The sequence below is a fragment of the Dryobates pubescens genome, chromosome 20 (genome assembly GCF_014839835.1).
Source record: "Dryobates pubescens isolate bDryPub1 chromosome 20, bDryPub1.pri, whole genome shotgun sequence".
NCBI classification, from domain to species: domain Eukaryota; kingdom Metazoa; phylum Chordata; class Aves; order Piciformes; family Picidae; genus Dryobates; species Dryobates pubescens.
The window spans coordinates 13,677,261-13,700,372 of record NC_071631.1 but is presented as its reverse complement, the minus strand read 5'-3'; the positions used below and the strand labels follow the sequence as shown (position 1 = coordinate 13,700,372).

At 56.7% G+C, this 23,112-nt stretch overlaps 1 protein-coding gene across 9 annotated transcripts; it reads right to left on the bottom strand.

The window, feature by feature from the left end:
* Positions 1-4,701: 4,701 nt before the first annotated feature.
* CEP131 (centrosomal protein 131) lies at positions 4,702-22,489 on the bottom strand. Of its 9 annotated transcripts, XM_054170603.1 has the most exons (27): positions 22,420-22,489; positions 20,814-20,991; positions 20,121-20,206; positions 18,856-18,967; positions 18,590-18,708; positions 17,972-18,085; positions 17,715-17,864; positions 17,219-17,336; positions 16,351-16,467; positions 14,738-14,906; positions 14,495-14,595; positions 14,191-14,373; positions 13,404-13,598; positions 13,106-13,258; positions 12,195-12,320; positions 11,978-12,094; positions 10,451-10,480; positions 9,246-9,348; positions 8,768-8,957; positions 7,443-7,550; positions 7,190-7,307; positions 6,962-7,036; positions 6,740-6,882; positions 6,408-6,585; positions 6,107-6,303; positions 5,048-5,108; positions 4,702-4,956 (listed from the first exon to the last, which is right to left on the bottom strand). In XM_054170603.1, the coding sequence occupies exons 2-27, from the start codon at positions 20,988-20,990 to the stop codon at positions 4,882-4,884; spliced, it is 3,315 nt and encodes a 1,104-aa protein (XP_054026578.1). In that variant the 5' UTR covers position 20,991; positions 22,420-22,489; the 3' UTR covers positions 4,702-4,881. The 9 variants fall into 9 exon arrangements, with proteins under 9 accessions (XP_054026578.1, XP_054026570.1, XP_054026571.1 ...); XM_054170595.1 differs by lacking the exon at positions 22,420-22,489 and having other exon boundaries at positions 20,814-21,150; XM_054170596.1 differs by lacking the exon at positions 22,420-22,489 and having other exon boundaries at positions 13,404-13,595; positions 20,814-21,150.
* Positions 22,490-23,112: the final 623 nt, after the last annotated feature.

Sequence of the window (23,112 nt, the reverse complement as noted above, 5' to 3'; positions counted from 1 at the left end):
CCGCCGCTGCCGCCGCCGAGGAGCGGGGCTCCGGCGGGCGGGGGCGGCGGGTGGCGGAGCTGTAGTACCGGGGACCGCACCGAGACCCGCCGCTCCCCCGGGACGCGCCGCTGCCGCCGCCTCCCCGCGGTCCAGCCGGTGCAAACAAGATCTACCGGGACCCTCCGGGGAACGGGGCCAGGGTTTCCCCCGAGAACTGGGCCGGGATCCCTCCAAGGGGCAGCAGCTCTGGGCCCCGCGGAGCTGTTCCGGTGCTGACTCGCACTGGGCACCGCTGGCTTCCCGGGACCCGGGGCGAGACCGTGGATGGGACCCGGGATGGAACCCAGAATGGGAACCAGTGATGTGAACCAGGGACAAGATGGGTGGCTCTGCCCCTTGTCCCCCCATCAGCCCCACATGAGCACCCCCAGTGCTGTCCTGCACCCCACGGCTCCAACCCCATGCCATGCCTGGACATCCCCTGCACCCGAAATCGCTGCTCTCACAGCCCCCAGATCCAGCCCTGGATGGGAGAAGTGGAGCCCCTCCAGCAGAACCTTGGGTGCCCATGGGCTTGGGCAACTGCCCTGCTGAGGGCCACACAGCTTGGTCTTGTGTGCTCAACACCACAGTCCCAGCATGTGGGACTGACCTTTCCAAACATAGGATGTTCTAAAACGTAAGTGGACCCAGCCCCATAGCAGAGAACAGCCCACGGCTTCACCCACAGGCCCTGGCAGCTCCTCACCAGCACCCCAGCAAAGCTGCAGTGCAGCTGGTCACCGAGCCCACCCATCCTGCAGAGCACCCAGGTTGGACTTTTGGGGTCATGGTGGCACAGTCCTGTATCACCCTCATAAGCTCCCAGCCCAGGGACCAGCCAGGACCCAGATAAGACTTTCTTTCAGGGTCATGGTGGCACAGTCCTGTCATATGTCTGAGAGCCCCAGCTGGGAGCCACCACTGTGGGTCATCATCCCACCCTGTGCAGGGATCAGCTCTTAGCACAGGGCTGGTGCTTCCCCACGGTCAGTTTTAATATTTAAAGCCAAATTTTGCGTTCAGGATTAATTTTTCACAAGACTCCAAGCTTGCAAAGAACACCACGCGGCACATGTCACGTTGCCACAAATAGATACAGAGCTGGAAAAACTGCAGGCTGCTGGGAGAATAAACAGGCTCCCATCGAGCAGGAGACAGCTCACTGCTCCCCAGCTTCCACATTTCCTTGCCCTGGAGCAGCTCCAACCCCAAGGACCCTCTGTGGAGGGTAGCAGAGGATCGCTGACCCCCGTTGCTCACTTTGTGCCCTGGACGGGGTGGTTTGCAGTGCCAGCCCCACTCCTTGCACAGCTGAGCCGGTGCTAAATGAGTCATGGCGAGGCTGGATGCAGACGAGTGTGGGTGGCTGCGCAGAGCCCTCACCGGTGCCTACCAGCCTGTCCTGTAGCCCGCGCCAGGCACCCACCCATCCTAGCTGCCCTTGGCACCTCAAGCACAAGCAGCCAGTCCCAGCAGTGTGGCAGAAGAAGGAAGATCTCAAGGCCTTCCCAACACCAGGCAAGGGCAGTGGTAGCTTTGGTGAGTGTAAGGGGACAAAATCATCCATCTGTAGTATTTGAGGTGGCAGAGCAGCTGCCTGAGGACGCAGCCCCAGTGCCCAGTGTCCCTGGCATGAAAGAGCTCGGCACACCTCATGTCTGGGGCAGGATGGAATGGGATGGGGGTGAGGATGAGATCAAGGATGAGATGCTGTGTGAGGTCACTCAGGCTAGCTGCACTGCTCTGCCCTCCTTGGGGAGACACAGGACCCCCAGCTCATCTGGGACCCTGTGCATGGTAGTCCCATGGCCAGGCACTCTTCTTGCCTAGGTAACAGTCCCAGCAGCTCCATTTGACACCAGCCAGAGCAGAGCTCAGACATGTTGGGATCCTCGGTCCTGCTCCACGCCCCCAGCCACTCACCACCCTCCTCTTGCCCTGGTTCCTTGGCATTTTCTGCAAAAGAGAAGATGCCAAAGCAGAACAGAGGCCAAAACTACCAGCAAGGATCACCCAGGTACCACCCGGGGTGCAGCCCATGCTGTGGTGGGGATGGTCCCTCAGACACAATGTGGCATCAGCCTGACCTCTCCTCGGGCAGGCAGTGCTGCTGCACGTCGGGCAGGCAAGCAGGAGGCTCGCCCCAATTAGCAGAGGAGATTACCCGGCACGGATCCTGCCAATTTGCTCCGGCTTCCCGGCTGATTTGTCTGGGGCTGCAGCTAATCCCGTCCCGGGCAGACACCAGATTGAGTGGCGATCTCTGCCCGGCAGCTGCCAAAAGCACCCTGTGCTCCTGACCTCCTTCCTTCGGGCTCTCCAGCAGCCACCAGGCTCTGCTCATCCTGCCTAATCCCGAGGAGAGGAGCTCCTTAAAACGGGGCATCTTCGGCAGAGCAACGGCCCACACCGACACCCTGCGCCTCTGGCTGGCAGATATGAGGACAAAGCTTTTGCCACGTGGCTGACAGCCCCAGTCCCGGGGGTCCCCGGGGGAGCAGGGAGGTGGAGGGGTCCGTTGCGGGTGCAGCAGCGTGGCACAGGCAGCCATCCGGTGAAAATCTGCATGCCCAGTTATGCAACGCAGCTGATTTATTCATGCCTGAGCCAGGCACTGGCCTAGAAATTAGCCTTGGCGGTGCCAGAGAGGGGCAGGGCTGGAGCCCCAGGGGAGGGCTGAGCCCCGGGGGAGAGGAGCAGTGCCAGGCACATGGAGCACCCAGGGGCCTGTGCATGGGTGCCTGCCCCACAGCCAGCCACGCCAGAGAGGGCACGGTGTGCTGCTACCCTACACAGGGCTGCACACAGGCACAAGCCCCTCGGGACAGGCAGTGGGGGGGGGTTGATCTCCTCCTCCCATGCCAGATTTTGCACGATTAAGCAATTTCACCACAGCAGCACACAGCTGGGGCTGTGCTGGGCCGGGAGCACAAGACACCATCAATGGGCTCTGGGTGGCCCAACTGGAGGCTGGGATGGGTCAGAGGACAGGAGCAGTGCTCAGGAAACAGTCAGCTGAGAAGCAAAACGGGTGAAAACAAGCAGGGTGCCCATCCTCTCCCAGCAGAACCAAGCCAGGCACCTCTTGGCAGCCTTGCAGCTTGTCTGGGGGTGGGTCAAGAGAGGCAGCCAGCAGCGCTTTGGAGCTGGAGGAGCCCCTCGTGCCCCACACACCCATACCAAGTGCCAAAGCACAGGTAGGCCTGAGGGGCATTCATGGGTTGACTGCATCCATGGGTGCCTTGGGGTCACATTCATCTTGGAAGCTGCAGCCAGAAGCTCTCTGCCAGGACAAATGCTGGGAAGTGGCCAAGCTCCTCCACAGCGCACTGAGGTGACGAAGAGCCCCTCTACCTCTCACCCTGTGGCTCTGCACCACAGCTGGGGCTCTCCCAGGAGGAAGGGGGATCTGGCAGCACTGCTGGGGGGTGTAGGGAAACATCCCAGGACGGATGGGGAACACCCTGAGACTCCAGTGAGCAAACATCTGCTCATCCCCACCGCCGAGTCTCAGCCTCCTTAGAGGGAAAAGGCAGCAGAGGAGTGGTTGCACGCTCCATGTCGAGAGGAAACAGATGCTGAAGGCCCAGCCCAGGCGTTTCCCGTTGCTGTCATGGGGTGCTGAGAGATTTGCAGGTAGCAGAGGCTGAGGCATCACATCCTGCCCCAACCATGCCTCCCCACATCATCCTGAACATTTCACTCTAGAAGGGAAATGAAGCAGGGAGCAGGGCACTCCCAGAGCCAGCACCCATGTGCCTGGGCTGCTGGGCGACAGCTCCCACCTCCATCCACCCCTCCTTGGCTGGCAGGAACATGGCATCTTCAGCCTCAAACCTCAAAATCATCGTGGTTTCAGTTGGATAGGACCTTTAGATGTCATCGAGTCCAACTCCCTGCAGTGAGCAGGGACATCTTCAACTAGAGCAGGTTGCTCAGAGCCATGGACAGCCTGAACTGTAATGGTTCCAGGGATGGGGCATCCTCCACCTCTTTGGGCAACCTGTGCCAGTGTTTTACCACCCTCTGTGTAAAAAAAATTCTTCCTTATATCCAGTTTAAATCTCCCTCTTTTAGTTTAAACCCATCACCCATGGTCCTGTCACAACAAGCCCTGCTATAAAGTCTGTCCCCATCTTTCTGATCAGCCCTTTAAGCACTGAAAGGCCACAAGAAGGTCTCCCTGGAGCCTTCTCTTCTCCAGGCTGAACAATCCCAACTCTCAGCTTGTCTTCAGAGCAGAGGGGAAATTTGTTGTGGCCTCCTCTGGATCCAGCCCAACAGGTCCATGTCTGTCCTGTGCCGAGGGCTCGAGCTGGACCCAGCACTGCAGGTGGAGTCTCAGCAGAGTGGAACAGAGACAGAATCCCCTCTCTCCACTTGCTGATCATGCTGCTTCTGAAGCTGCTCCTAAGAGGAGTCTCCTGTCACCCAGCTCAGCCCTGACTCATAGGTCCTACACAAGGAAGGTCTCAGGATGCAGGAACACAGGGTAGGGAGGGTCTGCTGCCATGCAAACCACAAGGAAGAGCAGCCTCTACCCTGGCATGGATACAACTGGAGGCAGACAAATGCAACAGTGAAGAAAATGACACTATGGATGCCAGCACGGCAGGGACCTCCCCTTTGCCCTGAGAACACAGATGGAACAGAACCCAATGTAGAAACCACCCCAGGTTTATTGTTAAAACACAACCAACAACACCTGAAGGCTGCTGAGTGTCCCAGCAGGGCTCACAGCACTGTCACCAGGCTGTGAAAAATGAGGGTGGAGGGAAGGGAGGGAGAGTCCAACCCCAGCTCCAAATCCAGGGGTGTCCAGAGCCCCCCCAGCCCTGCACGGCAGGGTGGTGGTGGTCATTTGGTAGCCAGCAGCTGCTTTCGCTGTTGCTCCAGGAGGGCTTTCAGGCAGTCAGCTCTCTGCACAGCCACCTGCAACAGAGCAGAGGAGAGGGAGAGGTGGCTGCACCCCGCAGCAGAGCTGCAGCCCCAGGGGCAGGGAGGGCTGTACCCCCTCACTCACCTCATACTGCTTCCGGAGGCTGCTCACATTCTCCTCCTTCCTTGCGACTGCTCTCTTCACCCTGAATAGATGGAAACAGAGAGGCTGAGGACTTCATCCTGGTGCCCAGCCCCAAACTGGGGCTAAGGACCTCATCCCCAGCTGGCCCCATGACCCAGGAGGGCAATTTCAGCACCAAGTGGGGCGTGCAGCACCTCTCCCCCAACCCAGACAGCAGTGACTCTGGGCTAGAAGAGCCTTTATTCCCTTGGCGAGTTCTGTAGTTTGGATTGAGTCATCTGTAGGAAGAAGGGGACATTAGCTTCACAAGACTTAATTAATTAACAGGACCACAGGGAAGGGATTTTGTGTTTCCTCCTGTTTCTCAAGACCATGCTTGCTGCCTCATGGCTGGATTCTTCCCCACAGCTGTCAAGAGCACCAGACGTTCTGCTTCCCAGCCTTTGCCAGGCTGTACGTAAGGGATGGAGGCAAAAAGGGGATCCTGCTTATCTCATACTCAAGGTCTGACCCTGGCTCTCTGAGTGAGTGGGAATCAGCAGACTCTGGGAAAGCCCATTAGCTCCATGTGCTGGTACAACAGCCTCTCCTTTACAGCTGGTGGTGAGAGCTCTGCACAGACACCAACAGAGGGATGGTGATGAAGGAAAATTAGTTGCTAAGCCCCTCTGGAGCAGCAAATCTACTGCAGTCACAGGTATTGGTGCTACCCAGAGCAAAGCTCTCCAGGAGCTGAGCTTAGCCCAGCCGGCTCACAGTGCTCCTGCTTGGGAGGAATCACAGATGGAGCTGTGCTCCACTGCTCACCCCAACAGTAATGTCCTTCAGGCATCCCTGGGGACAGGATGACACAGAGCAGGCCAGAAGTCACAAGGGCTAGAGGGTTCACATAGACTGAGCAGGCAGCCAGCTTGGGTGAGACTCTGCTGCCTGTTTTGCACTGACAGGACTGGAAGCCGTGCCTGAGGATGCAGCATTGCAGACACACTCCTGCAACACACCCTGGGCTAGCTCTGCACCCACAGCCACAGCTCTGAGCCCAGCTCAGGGCAGCCTCACCTCCTGTGAACCTCCTCCAGCTCTTGGTCCTTCTCCTGCACTATCCTGTCCAGCTCCAGGCGCTGCCGGGCTCTCATCTCTGCCATCTCCACCTTCAGTTGCTTGTTCTCCTCCTCCATCCCCAGCAGCTTGTCAGCGAATTCCTGACGGATCACTTCGGCCATGCTGCTCCGCTCCTGGGCCAGCTGGTCCCTCACCTGCAGCAGGACACACAGGTGGCATCAAGGCACTGATGGGCACAGGGCAATGCATGGGGATGGAGGGAGAGAAGCTGGATCCCCAGGCTCTGCTCTTCACCCACTTTCTGGATCTCCTCCACCTCCTGCTCCTTGTGCTTCAGCAGGCCCTGTAGACGAACACTCTCCCCTTCCAGCTCTGCCAGCCGCCCCTTCAGCTCATTGCAGCGTTCCTGCAGCTTCCTCTCAGACCTCTCCAGCTCCTGGAGCTCCAACTCGTACTTGTCTCGGATCCTCTTAATCCTAGCAAGAGGAAAGGACAGGCAGCCTGGCTCAGCCAGGCACTGCAGCATGCAGAAGTCACTGGAGAGATGTGCAGAGGGCTCAGGGAACAGGGGAAGGAGACTAATCCATGAGGAGCAGGGTCTCACAGGCTCCCTCCTCACTCTCCTCATACCTGTTCTCTGCTGCTCTCTCACACTCCTCCCTGGCAGAGGACATGTCGGCCTCCAGGCGCTCGATCACTAGCTCGATCTCTTTGTCCCTCTCCTTCCTCAGCTCCTCCCGCAGCTCTCGTTCCCGGGAGAGCAGCCAGGCCTCCTGGGGACAGAGATGGCAAACCTTGCCCCAGTCTCACTTGAGGGTGGTATCTCTGGGGAAGGGCAGCCCTTGCTGTTACCTCCTTCTTTATGTAATTTGCCTCCCAGGCCTGCTTCTCCATCTCCAGCTGCTCCTTCAGCACCTTCACTTCTGCCTGTGGAACAACAGGACATAAACTGCTCAGCCCCCACGATGCTGGCTGAGAGCAGGACTCTAGCAGCACCAGCAATCAGCACTGCACAGGGCTCTGTGGCACCAGCATCCACCATTGCAAATCCAGGGCCCACAGGCAAAAGGAAAACTTGACCTGATGCTGCCTCTCCTGCTCCTCCTTCTCCTTGGTGTACTCCTCCTTCAGTGCCCTGGTGACAGCCGAGCTGCTCTCCTCCAGCTGCCGCCGCAGCTCCTCTACCTCTGCTCTCTGCCTGCCCACATACAGACCACAGCTCCCATTGGAGCAGTCTTGGGGTGCTCCCATTTGGCCCCCTTCAAGCACCACTGGAGCCTGGCCCAGAGCAAAGGGCCCCACCAGCCCTTGGCCACCCTGCCAGCCCTCTCACCTGGCCGCTTGCTGGCTGAGCCGCTCCTTCTCCTCAGCCACCTCGGCATAGAGCCGACGCCGTTGCTGCTGCAGTGCCTGCTCCTCCTGCTCCAGCTGCTGCTCACACCTGTGGGGCACAGCAGCCTCAGGGACACTGATCTGCCTCTTCACCCTGACTCATCCCTTCTGCAGTCAGGACTGATGCTAGAGGAAGCCTCTGTTTCAGTGGTGTCTCCTACCTCAGGCTGGTGGAGAAAACAGGGCTGCTCCCCATGGATATTATAGCATCACAGAATCATTTTGGTTGGAAAAGACCTTTAAGATCATAGAGTCCAACTGTTAAACCAGCACTGCCAGGTCACTATAAAACCATGTCCCACAGCACCACATCTGCACAGGTTTTCAGTCCCTCCAGGGATGGGGACTCCACTACTGCCCTGGGCAGCCTGTTCCAGGGCTTAACAAACCTTTCAGGGAAGAAATTGTTCCTAACGTCCAAACTAAACCTCTCCTGGCACAACTTGAAGCTGTTTCCTCTTGTCCTATTGCTTGTTTCTTGGGAGAAGAGACTAAGACCCACCTCTCTTTGACCCTCTTTCAGGAAGTTGTAGAGAGTGAGGTCTCCCCTCAGCTTCCTTTTCTCCAGGCTGAACAACCACAGGTCTCTCAGCCACTCCTCACAAGACTTGTGCTCTAGAGCAGCTTGGTTGCTCTTCTCTGGACATGCTCCAGCACCCTCAGTGCCCTTCTTGTAGTGAGTGTCCCAAAACTGAATCCAGTATTTGAGGTGCAGCCTCATCAGTACTGAGTACAGGAGGCCAAGCCCTGCCTTGGTCCTACTGACAACACTATTTCTGATAGAGGTCTGGACGGAGAAGAGAAGGCTCCAAGGAGACCTTATTGCAGCCTTCCAGTATCTTAAGGGAGCCTACAGAAAAGCTGGGGAGGGACTTTTTAGGGTGTCAGGTGATGACAGGACTAGGGGGAATGGAACAAAAATAGAAATGGGTGGATTCAGATCGGATGTTAGGAAGAGGTTCTTCACCATGAGGGTGGTGAGGCATGGGAACAGGTTGCCCAGGAAGGCGGTAGAAAACCCAGCCCTGGAGGTTTTTAAGGCCAGGCTGGATGCAGCTGTGAGCAACCTCACCTACTGTGAGGTGTCCCTGACCATGGCAGGGAGGTTGGAACTGGATGATCCTTGAGGTCCCTTCCAACCCTAACAATTCTATGTTCTCAGCTTCTTTGGCCACCTGGGCTGCTGCAAGTATCAGGAACCAGCCAGCAGTGCTGGACACTACCTGCATGCTGTGAGCCCTCAAGCACCCCCAGGCCTCCCCTCACCGCTGCCGTGCCCGCAGGCTCTGCTCCTCCTTCTCCCGCTCCAGCAGGCCCCGCAGCTCCTCCGCCTGCCGGCTGTAGCGCTGGGCTGCGCGCTCGTCCGACTGCAGCAGCTCGGCCTCGTGCAGCAGCTTCAGCTTCCTGATGTCCTGCTTGTGCTTGGCAATCAGTTTTTGGATCTCTGGCTCCAGCCCTGGGGCAGCAGGGAGGACAACTCAACCTTGGGGCTGTCCTGACCCCCAGCGCTGCTGCCCTTGGCCCTGGCCAGCCGGCTAGGAGGCTGCCAACGCAGCAACTCAGCGAAGAGGGGCTGGGAAGCAGGAGGGGTGCCAAGCATGCAGGGGGTTTTCTTGACCTGTAGCATCTCTCTCTACCAAACACAGGGTGCAGGGAGGGTCCATGCTGAGCAGCTCTTCCCTGAGCTGCCAGCAGCTTCAACACCTGCCTGACTGCAGCTAGTCCCAAGGGAACTTGCCCCTACCTTTCACAGTGATTTCTTTGATCTTTTTGGTTTTCTCATCCATCCACTTCTCCCGCCTGATTTTCTCAGTTGCACTCATCAGTTCCTTCAGTTTCTTAATCTCCTGTTTCAAAGCAAAGGGGAAAACTTTAGAGACAAGCAAAGGGAGAAAACTCCTCATCCTGGCAGCTGGGCCATCGAGAAGGAAGATGCAGGCGAGAGCGGACAGCCTGAGCTGTGCACAGAAGCCTTGCACAGCCCCAGCTAGCCACGTTCTCCCAGTCCAAAGAAGCAACTGCATGCTCTGCCTCAGTGCTTTCTCCTCTCTCATGGGATGGGGCTGCTGCTGCCCTTCAGACCTTGAGTGTGGAGGAAAAGAAAAACCCTTGGGAATAATCTTGCTGGCTCGGACATGAGAGCATCTACAGGGAGGAGATAGGACTTGGGGCTGCAGATGGTCCTCATGGGCAAGGCAGCCTGTCTGTCAGCACATGAAGGGTCATATGTGAAGATACTTCCTTCTCCAGACTTCTCTGCCCCTGGCATGAAGGACCCTCCAGCAGCAGGACAAGCCCACACCTGCAACAACCCAAAACTCTTCAAAGACTCAGAGGCTCTCGCTTCCTCCTCTGCCTGTATTTACCTCCTCTTCCTCCTCTCCAGCAAAAAAGCTGGAAAAACACCAGGCCCTGCTGCCAGTGGAGCTCTTCCCAGCGCTTCCATTGGCAAAAGCTGGTTGAAGCGCTTGACTCCCCACTTCTGCACTGGGGTTTCTGGTGAGAAAGGCAGCAGCTGACAGAAGGCTCAGCCTGGCCAGAAATGGCTCCATTTTGGCACAGGAAGATGATGTGTACAAGGAGGACATGAGACATGTCACAGTTCTAGAGGACAAGTGTGTGCCTGGACACCCAATGGTCGCTGCACAGAGAGGAGCAGGGAATAGCAGGGAGCTGCCTGCACAGCCTGGGACTCACTTTTAGGTAAAAAAGGGGTGGGAAAATCGGACTGGGAAAACAGGGAGAGCCTGAAGGCAGCAGCTGAGCACACTGCCTGGGGAGATAGGGTGGAGATGGGGTGAAGATGGGGTGAAACCCTTCAAAGGGCTGACCCAGCTGTTGAGTGAGGGGTTCCCAGCCCAGCCCAGCTGCCTGCAGGCACCTGCAGAGTTGGAGCAGATCCAAGAGTAGAAGGGCAAGGTACAGAAAAAAAGCAAAGACCACATTTACCTCACAAAAGGGGCCCAAAGTGCGCCAGACCTGGGGAGAAAGAAAGGAGGGGATGGAGACAGAAGTGGAATGACAGAGTCAGGGAGGGAAAGAGAGGCAGGAGGAGAGAGGGACAAAAATCAAGCAGTTGTGTGTGCAGAGAGCAATGGGAAGGGTGGACAGGGAGGTGAGGCACAGCCAAACTGGGATGCACCAAAGGCCCAGCAGCACCATCAGCCATCACAGCTCTGGGCCAAGGGCAGAGCTAGCCCTGCCAGGGAGCGTGACACCTGGTCAGGGGTCTGCTCTGGTGACCAGAGGATGCCCACAGGGACAAAAGTTACTTGGTAGCTGTTCCCACCACACAGAGGAAGCAGGGAGCCGTCTGGCCAAGCTGGGAGCCCAGGTCAGCAAGAGCAGGGAAAACAAAGGGGATGCAGAAAGAGTGTGGAGGGGTCCAGGGATCGTTGCCACCACTGCTGCCCTGCTGCAAGCAGGGAGTGAGAATGGGAGCAGCTCCTCTGCCTCACGCAGGCTGTCAACAGTGCAACCAGCCCCATCCCTCACTGGGAAGGGGCCCCTCCAGGCACCACACACAGCAGTGCTGTGCTGGCTGCATCCTCTTGGCTGGGCTCAGGAATCAAGAGCACAGCACCACGAGCCAGGCCAGTCCTGCATGTGAGGGCATCTGTCTGAACAGGCTCAGACAGCTGCAAATGCCTGACCTGCTCCAGAGTCCTGGGCAAGAGCTTGGCTGCAAGGCCAAGTGTGAGCAGAGCCTGGAGGAGCACCAGAGCCAAGCTGTGAGCCAGCAGCACTTAGAATCACAGAAATGTTTTGGTTGGAAAAGACCTTCAAGATCCCCGAGTCCAAGCATTAACCCAGCACTGCCAGGCCACCACTAAACCATGTCCCACAGCTCCACATCTACACAGCTTTGAAACCCCTTCAGGAATGGGGACTCCACCACTGCCCTGGGCAGCCTGTTCCAGGGTTTGACAATCCTTTGGGGGATGAAATTGCTCCTAATGTTCAACCTAAACCTCCTCTGGCACAACATTCCATGTCCTTTATAACTGTCCCCCCGTTTAGCTCTGAGAGCATCCCTGCGCCTGCAAAGGTCGCTGGAAGGCACCCAGCTCAGGAAGACACAGCCACAGGTTCAGACTCTTCTGTGGCATCAGGTCGGTGCCAGCATCTGCCAAAGCAAGACCCCCAGTCACCCTGCAGTCGGGTGAGCTCTGTCCATGGCAGGAGGGGTGGGAAGGTTCTTCCCAAGCAGAGCCCCTGGGAGCTGACACTGTCTCCTGGTCAGTCCCATGCTCTTGGCTTTGGGGAGCAGAGGACAGCAGCCTCTTGGGGAGCCAGGGAAAAGCTCCACGGGTGATATGGACCTTCCATGCACAGAGAAGGGCTCCTCAAAACAACCAGACCCCACTGAGGTGAGACAGACTGTACTGGTCTGGGCAGAGGCTCCATCTCACCAAAACTAACCAGCTTTGGCCACGGCACATCTCTCTCTGTCCCCCACCTTCCCTATCCCCTCACCAGCTCATGCTGCTCCTGCATCTGCGTGATCTTCTTGCCATACTTCTGGTCCACTTGTTTCAGCTCAGCTACCACAGCCTCACACTTCTCACTCAGCACCTTCTTATCATCAATGAGCTGGGCAGAGTCAAGAAGAGGCATCAGGTGGCCAGGCAGGGTAGAGCCACTTCAGCTTCTGGCTTCAGAAGCATCAGTCTGAGCTGAGCTGAGAGATTACCTGGTCAATGAAGGAGAGATGCCTCTGGATAGCTGCCTCATACTGGTCCCGCTGCAGCTTGAGCTGGTGGCCAAGCTCCTTCTCGGTCTGTTTGATGTGCCGGACAGTCAGTTCCCTCTGCTGAGCCTTTTGGAAGAGCCACAAGACATTGGAGGGAGAAGTTACACCAGCCCCAGCACGTGTACAGCAGAGAACTACTGAACCTGGAAGGCACTGCTGGGCCAGGACAAGGAGGAACACAGCTGAATCAGAGTCCCTGCTGCTCACAGGGACGCACCTCCTGACTCGCTGTCAGCAAGTAACAAGTGATAGGATGAGAGCAAATGGCCTCAAGTTGTGCTGGGATGGGGTTAGGTTAGACAGGAGGAAAAATTCCTTCCCCAAAAGGGCTGTCAAGGCCTGGAACATGCTGCCCAGGGCAGTGGTAGAGTGCCCATCCCTGAAGGAATTGAAAAGTGTGGTGCTTAGGTTTAGTGGTGACCTGGCAATGCTGGGTTAGAGGTTGGACTTGATGATCTTGAAGGTCTTTTCCAACCAAAATGATTCTGTGAATCTAAGAACAACCAAACCCCTGGGGGACAGGAAGAAAAGGTCCAGCCAAAGTCCTGACTCAGGGTTCCTGTACTAATCAAGCACCTGTCAGGGAGGGGAGTTTGAGAAATCAGGCGTCAGTGAGCAGAAATCTGAGCAAAGCCACATCAGATTGGGAAGGACCTGGCAGATCTTTGCTGCACTAACAGTGGCTGGGACTGCAGCACAGCCAGCAGCCTCCAGCCCTCCACTGCCATACTTCACTGGGCACAGAGATGGGAAGCCCTATTGGCAGAGCCCTGATCTTGTGCTTCAAAGCCACTGCACCCAGAAAACATCTGCCAAGGGCTGCTGGTTTTCATTGCCCAGCAAGCACGCACATCTGGCTCACACACCAGCGCTGTCTGCAGCAGGCTGATGGTTCTCTTCTTCTCCTCCACTTCCAGCTTCAGCCTCATGATGGAGCTGGTGACCTCCGTGGCAACAGCCGATGCCTGCTCCAAGTGAGCCAGCTCCTCTTCGGAGAGGAGACCCTGTTTACCACGGAACAAAACCAACCATTACAAGGTTGTGGGACTACCTGGAACCAGGACAAGCAAATAGGAGACCCTGCACACCAGAGTCCTTCCCCACCTCTCCAACAGCACCATCTCCAGACAGACTCTTGCCAGCTCTCACCTCTCGCTGTGTGGCTGAGGCAGCTGACCTGGGCCTCTCCTGCTCTGATTTCTCCATCTCATCCAGGAAACTGATAATACTTTGGAGCTTGGCCTCAGAGAGCAGGGCCCCATCCTCAGGGACCCCTGGGGAGTGGTTCAGCTTCCCAAACTTCTCCAAGTTATCTGCAGTCAGGGAATTGGAGCTGGGCTCCTGCTGGACAGACACAGCTGGGAATGAGCACCCAGGAGAAGGCTTGGGAGAAGAGGTGCTGGCTCTTCTCCATCACTGGGGCCCAGTCCTCCCACTGCAGCCCAGGAACTGGCCTTATCCTCTGTGCTAACCCGGCTCCCATCGCAGCCCTTGCATAGTTCTAATCCTTCTTGAGGATGTCCAAGCCCTGGCTGCACCAAACTTCTCCACTGCCTTCAGACTCTTCCCCAAAAGGGTTGTCAAGCCCTGGAACAGGCTGCCCAGGGAAATGGTTGAGTCACCATCCCTGGAAGGACTTAAAAGCTGTGTATATGTGACACTTGGGGACACAGTTTAGTGGGGACTTGGCAGTGCTGGGTTAATGGTTGGACTTGATCTTAAATGTCTTTTCCAACCAAAACCACTTGTGATTCTATGACTTCTTTACTGCCTTCAGACCCTCCCACAGCCTTCTCTGGCCATGGACCACCCACACTTCTCATCTTCCACCATCCATTAAGCTGTGGGAGAAGGCAGCCCATAGAGGAATCCACTCTCACCAAGCAGCTGTCACGCTGGCTGAGGGTGGATGAAAGCAGCTTGGCCCTTTGCTTACCCCATCTATCCAGGCATATCTTTCCTTCTTGAAGAGCTTTGGTGGGGGCAGCAGCTCTGGCTCTTCCTCCAACAGCCTGAGCGTGTCCAGCAGCTCGTTGAGTGTGACCTTGGACTGAGCCCTGCTGACAGCAGTCACCACTGTCTCCAGTTCCTCACCACCTGTCTCTCTGGAGCTCACATCCTAGTGGAGAAGACAACACATCCTGCAGTAAAAGAGTTTGCCAGATCTCCCCAGAATTCAGTGAAGGCTCCAAGGCTGCCCTGTCACTGCAGCTGGTGCCAGGAGGCAAAGCCAGACCCACCTGCAGCTTGTCCTCTGCCCCAAGGTCCTGCAAGGGCATGGAGCTGAGGTCTGCAGGGCAGCTTTCCTCTGGCTCTGCAGGTACTGAGTGGAAATTGGCCTCTGCAGAAACCAGACAGTTCTCAGGCACTTGCCACAACCAGCCCCTTCAAAGCAGCTTCCCGGAGTGAGGACCAAAGCCCACCTCCTCCTTCCCCATCTCACACTGCTCCAAAAGCACTGTGGACCTGCAGGAGGGACCCACCAGCATTGTTGGCTTTGGTGACACTGCTGGCTGGACTGCCATTGCTTGCAGAAGTTGCTTTGGCAGGCTTCTTCTTTGCTCCCCTTCTGCTCTCCTTCACCAGCACAAGCTCTTCTTCTGCCAACCGCTTTGCATCCAAAGCCTTTTGGGCCCTTTTCTGGTGCAGTTCCTGTAAGGACAGAGAAGCCATCAGCATCCTGCCCAGCACAGGGTGTGCTTTTGCACATCTGTGCTGCAAGCTCCTGGAAGACAGCAACAGCCCCCACACTTGCTGCTGAAGGGTTAACAAGAGAACCACAGAATGGTTTGGGTTGGAAGAGACCTCAAAGACCATCTAGTTCCAACCCACCTGCAGCGAGCAGGGACATCTTCAACTAGAGCAGGTTGTTCAGAGCCCCTTTCAACTTGACTTAAAATGGTTACAGGGATGGGGTTCTGGGAAGTCTGGACTACAGTCTCACCATCCTCAGTGTAAAAGTTTTCTTCTTTATATCCAGTTTAAATCTCCCTCTCTTCATTTCAAACCATCACCCTTTGTCTTGTCACAACAGACCATGCAAGAAGTCTGTCCCCATCTTTCCTATGGGCCCCTTTAAATACTGAATACAAGAAGGTCTCCCTGGAGCCTTCTCTTCTCCAGGCTGAACAACTCCAACTCTCTCAGCCTGGCCTCAGAGTAGAGACGTTCCAGCCCCTTGATGATTTTTGTGGCCTCCTCTGGACCCACTCCAACAGGTCCACATCGCTCCTGTGCTGAGAACAAGGCCAACTCCAGAGTCAGAGGAATGACTGCTGTCCTTGGGAGCACAGGGGAGGTGGTGGCCATGTTCTCAGCAGCTCCCCATGTGAAGAGGGACAGCTCACACGCCCCTGCACAGTGTCCTTTGCTGCTCCAGCAGGGCCTCCGAATCCCCGGGGTCCCGCACCGCACAGCAACGCCGCCTGAGCCGAGCTTTGGGAAGTCACTTAAGGCACAAGCTCACGTTTGCAAGGCTGCTGCAGCCTTCTCCAGCTGCTTCTCCCCTGACCCACCCCCTCCTCGATGTAACATGATTCCATTTAGGGCAAAGAGAAACTGGGGGTTTAAAAAACTCCGCAGCTGCACCGCAAGCCAGCAGGCAACTCCCCACGGCCTGTGCCAGCCCCTCAGCTGAGCCCTAGCAGCACCCAGCCCCTTCTGGCTGCAGGAGCAGGGTGCAGATGCTGAGGTGCTCCTGCCTGCGGGCACAATGGGGCACTGAGCCCACCCTGAGGGACCCCCACTCCCAAGCAGTGTCCCTTTCCCAGGGTGCTCCTGTCCTTGGCCTCTCTGAGGAGCTGCACTTACAGTCCCCCTGTCTCGACGTGGTCACCCTTCCCCTAAAATTAGATGGAAACCAGTGCTGTGTTCTCAGGCTCCAAGTGAGCTGCCAAGGCTTGGCAGGAACACAGCAGGGAACGGCTCCATGGCACCTCCATCTCCGTAGGGACCACTCCATTTCCAGGCCTGGCTCGAATTCTGCTCCATGCAAAGCCCCCTGAGATGCAGAGGAGGGGCCCCTCCTGCTGCCTCGCAGGAAGATGCCAATGAGCTGGTCCAAGCCAAGCCACGAGGTCCTTGCCTCATCCCTAACCTGGATGGCAGCACGTCGGGCCAGCCGCGCCTTCTCCTCCCGGACCTTCCGCCGTTCCTCCTCCTTCTTCTCCTGCAAATCCAGGATGTTCCCTTCCTCCATCCGCTGCTGCCTTTCCTTCCAGAGAGGAGAGGGAAAAGTGTTACTGAGCGCTCTCCACCCTCCCACAGCAGAGAAGAGGAAAGGGCACATCACACCTGAGCTCATCCCACCTCCAGGCTTTCCATCCTCCCACTTCCCCCCTACTCCAAGCAGGTAAAGCACCCCCAGAAAAAGCTCCACTTCAGAGCAGCTTCGTTTTCTTTAGCTACTCAATGCAATTTTTAGCCATCTAGGTCTGAAACTGCCGAGGAGAGGAGGTTTAAAAATAGACTCACATGCGAGAGCTGCGGAGCCTTTCGTTATTGGGATAAATAATTCAACACAAAGCAACACAAATAGCTGCAGATGACAATGTCACTCTCTAATGAGCCAACTCGTTAGTGATTCGCTGTGATGAGCCAAGACAGGGTATCCCTCCTCCGGCCACTGGCGTGTCCCAAACAATAAGAGCTCAGCAGGATTTCTGCTGCTACAGTCAAGTGTCTGCAGCTCCTGGGGAGCTGGTAGAGTGGAGCTGTGCAGTGCTGAGCCCAAGGGCTTCCAGCCTGAACCTGCCTGGAACCTAACTCAGTCTTTTCCTCCCCAACACATCCCTGCAGGGACTGGACCCTCCCCGGCTTTCTGGAACGTGAGGGGCTGGCTAGATGCAAAGACAAAGTCCAGTAGCTCAGGTCACAATTGGAGGGACTCAAACCCCGAGTTGGTGAGGGTAGTGGGACAGGGGTGTTGGAAAGGTTGGTGCTGTGAGGTGGTGGCCAGGTCTCACCTCCCTTTTGGAAGCCAACAAGCGCCCCAGAGCTGCTGCAGCTGCCCTGTGCCGCTGCGAGTGGCGTCGGTACCAGCGCTGGATGGTCACGGCGGCCGAGTTCACCTGCTGGATGAACCTGAGGGGAGAGGAAGGGTCAGTGTGGCCCCATGGTCCTCCCTGGCCACATCACCCCCGCCCCATGGCAGCAGAGAACAGGTTGCTTGCCCACAGCATCGAGACTTCTGGTGCCTCACACCCTGACTCAAGGAAGCCTTTCCCCAGGCTGAATTCTGGGGTAGGAGGAAGTTGCACCTTTGATGACAACTCAAAGCATGAAGCCAAATCACAAGGAGGATAAATCAGCCACTCTCATCACACTAGAAGGGGCCTTTTCCATATCTAAAGCCCCAGAGGACAAGAACAAACCAGCACCAGCTCCCCTGGAGCTCACCCCTCTGCCTGGCACTGCCCTCCTGCCTCTGCCCACCAGCCACCATGCACCAGCTCTCCTCACCTCTCTGCCTCCTCCTCGGTGACCTCCTTCCTCCAGGGCAGACTGCTGTTGTTGTTGCAGGTCATGATGTTGTTGCTGGAGAAATTCTTCTGAGACTTCACAAAGCTGCTGCTTTCACCATCCTCATTCGAGGTCGCTTTGACAACGTTGCTAAGGAAGATGAAGCTCCTTGGAACCATCCTGCCCTGTCCTGTGCTGCTTCAGCACATGAGCATGGGGGCAGCACAGCCTCCAGGCCAGGATCTCACCACACTTACTTGAGGGAGTTGGGCACCTGGTTGGAGCTTTTGGGTGCAGGGCCTTTCTCAGTGGTGGAGTAGTTGTTGTGCACCATGGTGGTGACACAGTTGCCCATTGCGCCCTTGTTGCTTCTGTTGTGGAGAGAAGATGAGGCATTAGGACTTGCTGGGCCTGAAGAGGACAACATGCAACAGTGATGCTGCTCCCTGCATTGTCAACTTCATCCCAGCTATGACCATCTGGGAACATCTCCCAGGGCAAGGAACAGGCAAGGCCCCACCAGCACCTTGCCTGCTCCTCGGTAGCTGTTACCCAACATGCAGACACACACAGAGAGCCCGAGCAGACCTGGCAGCCTGCTCTTCAGGCCCTGCTACGGCCTTGGCTTCAGCCTCTCCTGGCCCTGAAGGGTTCAGGTTTGACTTGTTCCCCTTTCTAGAGTAGCCTCTCCCATGCATCCACCAAGCTCTCATGCAGCTTCCAGATGCATCCTGGCCACACCATCATCACTGTGCCCTGCGCTTGATGCTCATGCCCTGGCAGAGCCAGAGCACCAGCACCCCCTCTTCTGCCTGGCTTTTTCCTCAGTGTAGCTCCTCCCAACACCAGCCTGATTCTACTTCAGCCTCTCCTACCTGTTGTTGGCGGTGAAGTTGGCTGCCAGAAGCACAGCAGCTTCTTTCCTCCTCATCCCTGCTGGTGGCTCAACGCTGCAGGAACCAGAGGGGCCAGGGACCACACGTGGCTGATCATCCTGCCATGGAGCCAGCAGGTACAAATGCAGGCAAGAACCAAAGCCACCTCCTTGACCATCCTCTTCCTTCACAAGCCAGTCTCTACCCCATGCAAGAAACCATGCAGAGCCACCAGCCCACCTGCCCCAGGGCATCCCCATCCTCACCAAGACGTTCCACGTAGTCTTCTTTTCTGGGGAGGTTTTGCTCAGACTTGTTGGCTTCTTTCTTCCCCCAGAACTGCTCTCAAAGAAGGTCAGGAAGTCTGTCTGGTCTGAGCTTTAGCCCAAACCCAGGGAAGGCAAAGAATCACAGATCATTTAGGTTGGAAGAGACCTTTAAGATCATCAAGTACTCATTAACACAGCACTGCCAGGTCACCACTAAACCACGGCCCTCAGCACCACTTCTACGCCTTTTTTAAACACCTCCAGGGCTGCCATGAGCAGCCTGTTCAAGGCCTTGAAAACTCCTTTTGGGGAAGAAATTGTTCCTCATGTCCAATCTAAACCTCCCCCCCAGAAGAACCTGAGGCCATTCCCTCATCCTTGTGAGAAGAGACCAAGCCCCACCTCACTCCAAACTCCTTTCAGGCAGCTGTAGAGAGGGAGAATGTGTCCCCTCAGCCTCCTTTTCTCCAGGCTAAACAACCCCAGGTCCCTCAGACACTCCTCACAAGAACAATGCTCTAGACCAGCTTTACTGCCCTTCTCTCAACACACTCCAACACCTCAATGTCCTTCCTGTAATGAGGGCCCCAAAACTGAACCAAATATTTTAGGTGCAGAGAGGAAGAGGGAGAGTGTGTTGTGGAGCTAACCTTGCAGGCAGATACACGGCACAGGACAGCTATAGCAGCTTCTCATCTCACACCAGCTGCTTCAGCAAGAAGCTGTGGCAGAAGTTGTGGCAGAGCACCGACAACATGCATGGCACACAGATGAGGCACAACTACCTCATGACAGGGAGGAGGAAAGGGATGAGAATCACTGCACAGCCATGAAATCTATCAATGATTCATTTCCACACAGAGCTTTGGATTTCAGCTTTAGATGTGCACAAACAGAAAAGTTTTATTAATGGGATGGGCACAGGGTAGAACAGAAGAGGGTGGTGAACTAGGTGCCCTCTAAAGCCCCCTTCTAACCCACAAGATTCTGTGATTCTATGCAACTCCCAATTTAGAGACAGCCCTAAGAGGTCACTGCAGACAGGAGAACTTTAAGTCTCCTGACACAGCCCATGAGGGGTTGTTGCAATTGAACAGCTCTGTCCTTGTATCTGTATTGAGCGTCTTGTGTGACAGAAGCTTCCCAGACACAGAAACAGCCTCCATTTCCCCAAATCCTAATCACAGGACAAGAGAGGTGGGATGGATGGGGGCTGGTTTCACACAGTCAGGACAGACAGACACCAGTGGCTGGAGCCATACCTGCGTGTGCTCTTGACCTGCTGGTTAACCTGGGTGGTGCTGTTGGACCTCCGGAGGTTGTTCATTGCCCGAGATCCTGCATCTTCCTGTGGGTAGGAGAAGGTCATGTTCAGCAGTGATGTTAAGGAGAAGCACAGGTAGGCAGGACTAGGATGTCAGGCATCCTGAAATAGCACTACTGGTGGTCCTACCCCCCCCCACACCTTTACCACATCCCTGACATGGTGTTTCTGATATCCCCATGCTGCCAGACTCTCCTTGAGGCAGTGCAATGACACTGTGCTCCCCACTGCTGCTGAGCCAGCAGAAACACCCTGGTCTGTGTGAGCTCCCCAGTGAGAAAGGCCACATTTGTTAACCTGGGAAGGAGTGTGCAGGAAGGCTGCCAAGGCAGCAAGCATTACTCAGCAATGAATGCAGAGACTGCTGCTGGATCTTAAGAGAGCCCAGAAAGTACCTGGATCCTATTCACTGCCGAAAAAGCACCCACAAAAACCTCCATTCAATGACACCCCACGTCCCCAGCTCTGCTGAGCCCAGCAGGAGCAGTGAATGCTCAGCAAGGGAGCAGCCGGGGGCTGAAAACACCACAGCATCCAGCAGAAGGCAGCAGGAGCAGGGGGGTTTCCAGAAGGAAATCAGCACAGGGAGGAGAGAAGGGCAAGGCAGGGACCTCTCCAGCCCTGGACTCACCAGTGTGTTCCTCTTTGGTTTGCCCTCGGCGGTGACCGAGACGGAGCGCACCATGTGCTTGGCAGGAGAGGCGCTGCCAGGGCGCCGCCAGACCGGCGCAGGGAGGCCAGTCAGGCTCAGCTCCATGTCACCAGCACTGCCACCCTGGAAGGAGGAGCTGCTGCGGGTGCTCTTCATGCTAGAGCAGAGAGAAGGAACCCTGCAGCACAGCACAGAGAGGTGAGGGCAGAGGGAGCACATCCAGCTTCGTGCTCCCAGCTGTGTCCTACGAGCAGCAACAGCACACAGAGCTGTAGCGCTTTTCATGCAAGACAAACTACCTCCCTCTGTCTTTCCATGTGGCAAGGAACTCTGAACACCAGCCCTGGAGAGGCTTCAGGTGAATCCTCACAGTGCCCAACCCCAGAAGTCACCTCCTCACTGCTCTGACCTAATGCCCCAGGCATCCCACATCCTCCTGCCCCATTTACAGGTCAGGACACTCAAAGCATGCTCCTTCACTCTGTACAGACCTTGCCCCTTGTGCTAAGGACAGAGGTTCAGCTCACCCAGCACCCTGCAAAGGGCAGTCATACCGAAGAAGCAACTGGGCAGCTCCTGAGGTATCCTCCCACCGAGAGCTCCCCGTTTCCACTGAGCAGCTCTTCGGAAGCAGCTGTGCCCTCTCCATCGACACAGAGAGAGCCAAGCCCCTTTCCCAGCTCAGGAGGTGGTACACTCCCTACTTTATCCCTTTGCATCTCCTCCTGCCAGAGTTCAGCCAGGAGCCGTTGCTGTCCCCAGGCAAATGCCACTGCAACACCACCAAGCCATCCCTAAACCCATCCTCCCCAGCAGATCTGGTTTCACTCCCCCTCCCTTGGGGCTCCACCGCAGACCTTGGCAATGCCTCAGGCTCCAACCGCACGGGTAAACAAAAGCCTCTCGATGGAAACTGCCAGGCTCACACCACAACAACAGAGCTCAGGCCCAGAGTCCAGGCCTCAGCCTCCCAGACCCACTCCCTCAGGTTCCAGCCCTAAGCTCAGGCCCAGGACACCCAGGCTCCAGGTCCAAGCTCCCAAGGCTCAGCCATCCTAGGATCCGCCAGATCCCAAGTCGCTCATGCCCCCATGGTCCAGACTTCCAGGAACACGGGGACTAAGACTCTCCGGGTTCCCCATGCCCCAAAAGCTCATGATCGCCAAATCCCAAGGCCCAGGAGCCTCAGGGTCTCTCAGGATTCAGGTCCCAAGCCCCTGTGCCCCCAGACCAGGCCACTAAGGTCCAGGCCACCAGAATCCCAGGGACCGGATCCACAGGCTCCCCATGCCTCAAAACCCCAGAATGCCCGGATCCCCCAGCCCTCAAGCCACAAATCCAAGCTCAGCTCCTAAGGCCCAGACCTCCCAGAATCGCCCAGTTCCCGAGCCCCTCATGACTCCACGGTCCAGAGCCCCAGGCCCCTAGGACCAGATCTCCAGGCCTACGGAGGGGTCAGCATCCAGGGCGAGGCCTGGGCTGCTGCCGGAACTTCAGCCCCGGCCTCCGATCTCACCCGAGGCTCTGGGCTCGTCCTTCCCCACCTCTAACCCACACCATAACAATGCCCTGGCGGCTCCCGTACCCCCAATCCCGGTCCCGGTGTCCCCGCTTCAAGCCGCCCCCTCGCTGCAGCCGCCGTTGTCAAAACCCCGCCCGCTTAGTGGGCGGGAAGATGCAACTACCAATAGGAACGAGAAGGCGGGGAGAGGGCAAGGAAGGTCACAGTGATTGGCTGAGGAGCTGGAAGGGGCGTGACAAAGGAGGGTGATGGGCGGTACCTTCCCTATGAAGGGCATGGAGGCAAGTATGGGGCAGGCCCAGTACTGAAGTGGATGGGAGGGATACCTGTGGGGCAGGGCAAGTCGTAGAGGAAGTTCTGGGACAGGTTCAGCTGTGGGGATCTGTGGAGCAGGCCCACCTCTGGGGCAGGAGGAGCTCTGGGACAGGTCTAGTTGCGGACTGGTGGGGGGATCTGTGGGGCTAGGAGAAGTCTGGGACAGGCGCGCAGGAAGAAGTCACCAAGCTCCTAGACCCAAGTGTGAGGTTTATTGATGGGTCCCAGCCCCACTGGGGTGATGACTTCTCTCACCTCACCCTGACAGCTGCTTGAGCTGAGGGCAGAGGCAATGGGTAACCCCCAGGAGTGTACCATGGCCATGCTGGGGTCCCCAAACTGCCTCTCAGCTCTGCCTCCATCACAGACCTGTGGAGCAAAGGCTGCCAGCAGATATGCCATGCCACTAGTGCCAAGAAACTGAGGGGCTTTTGGCAGCAA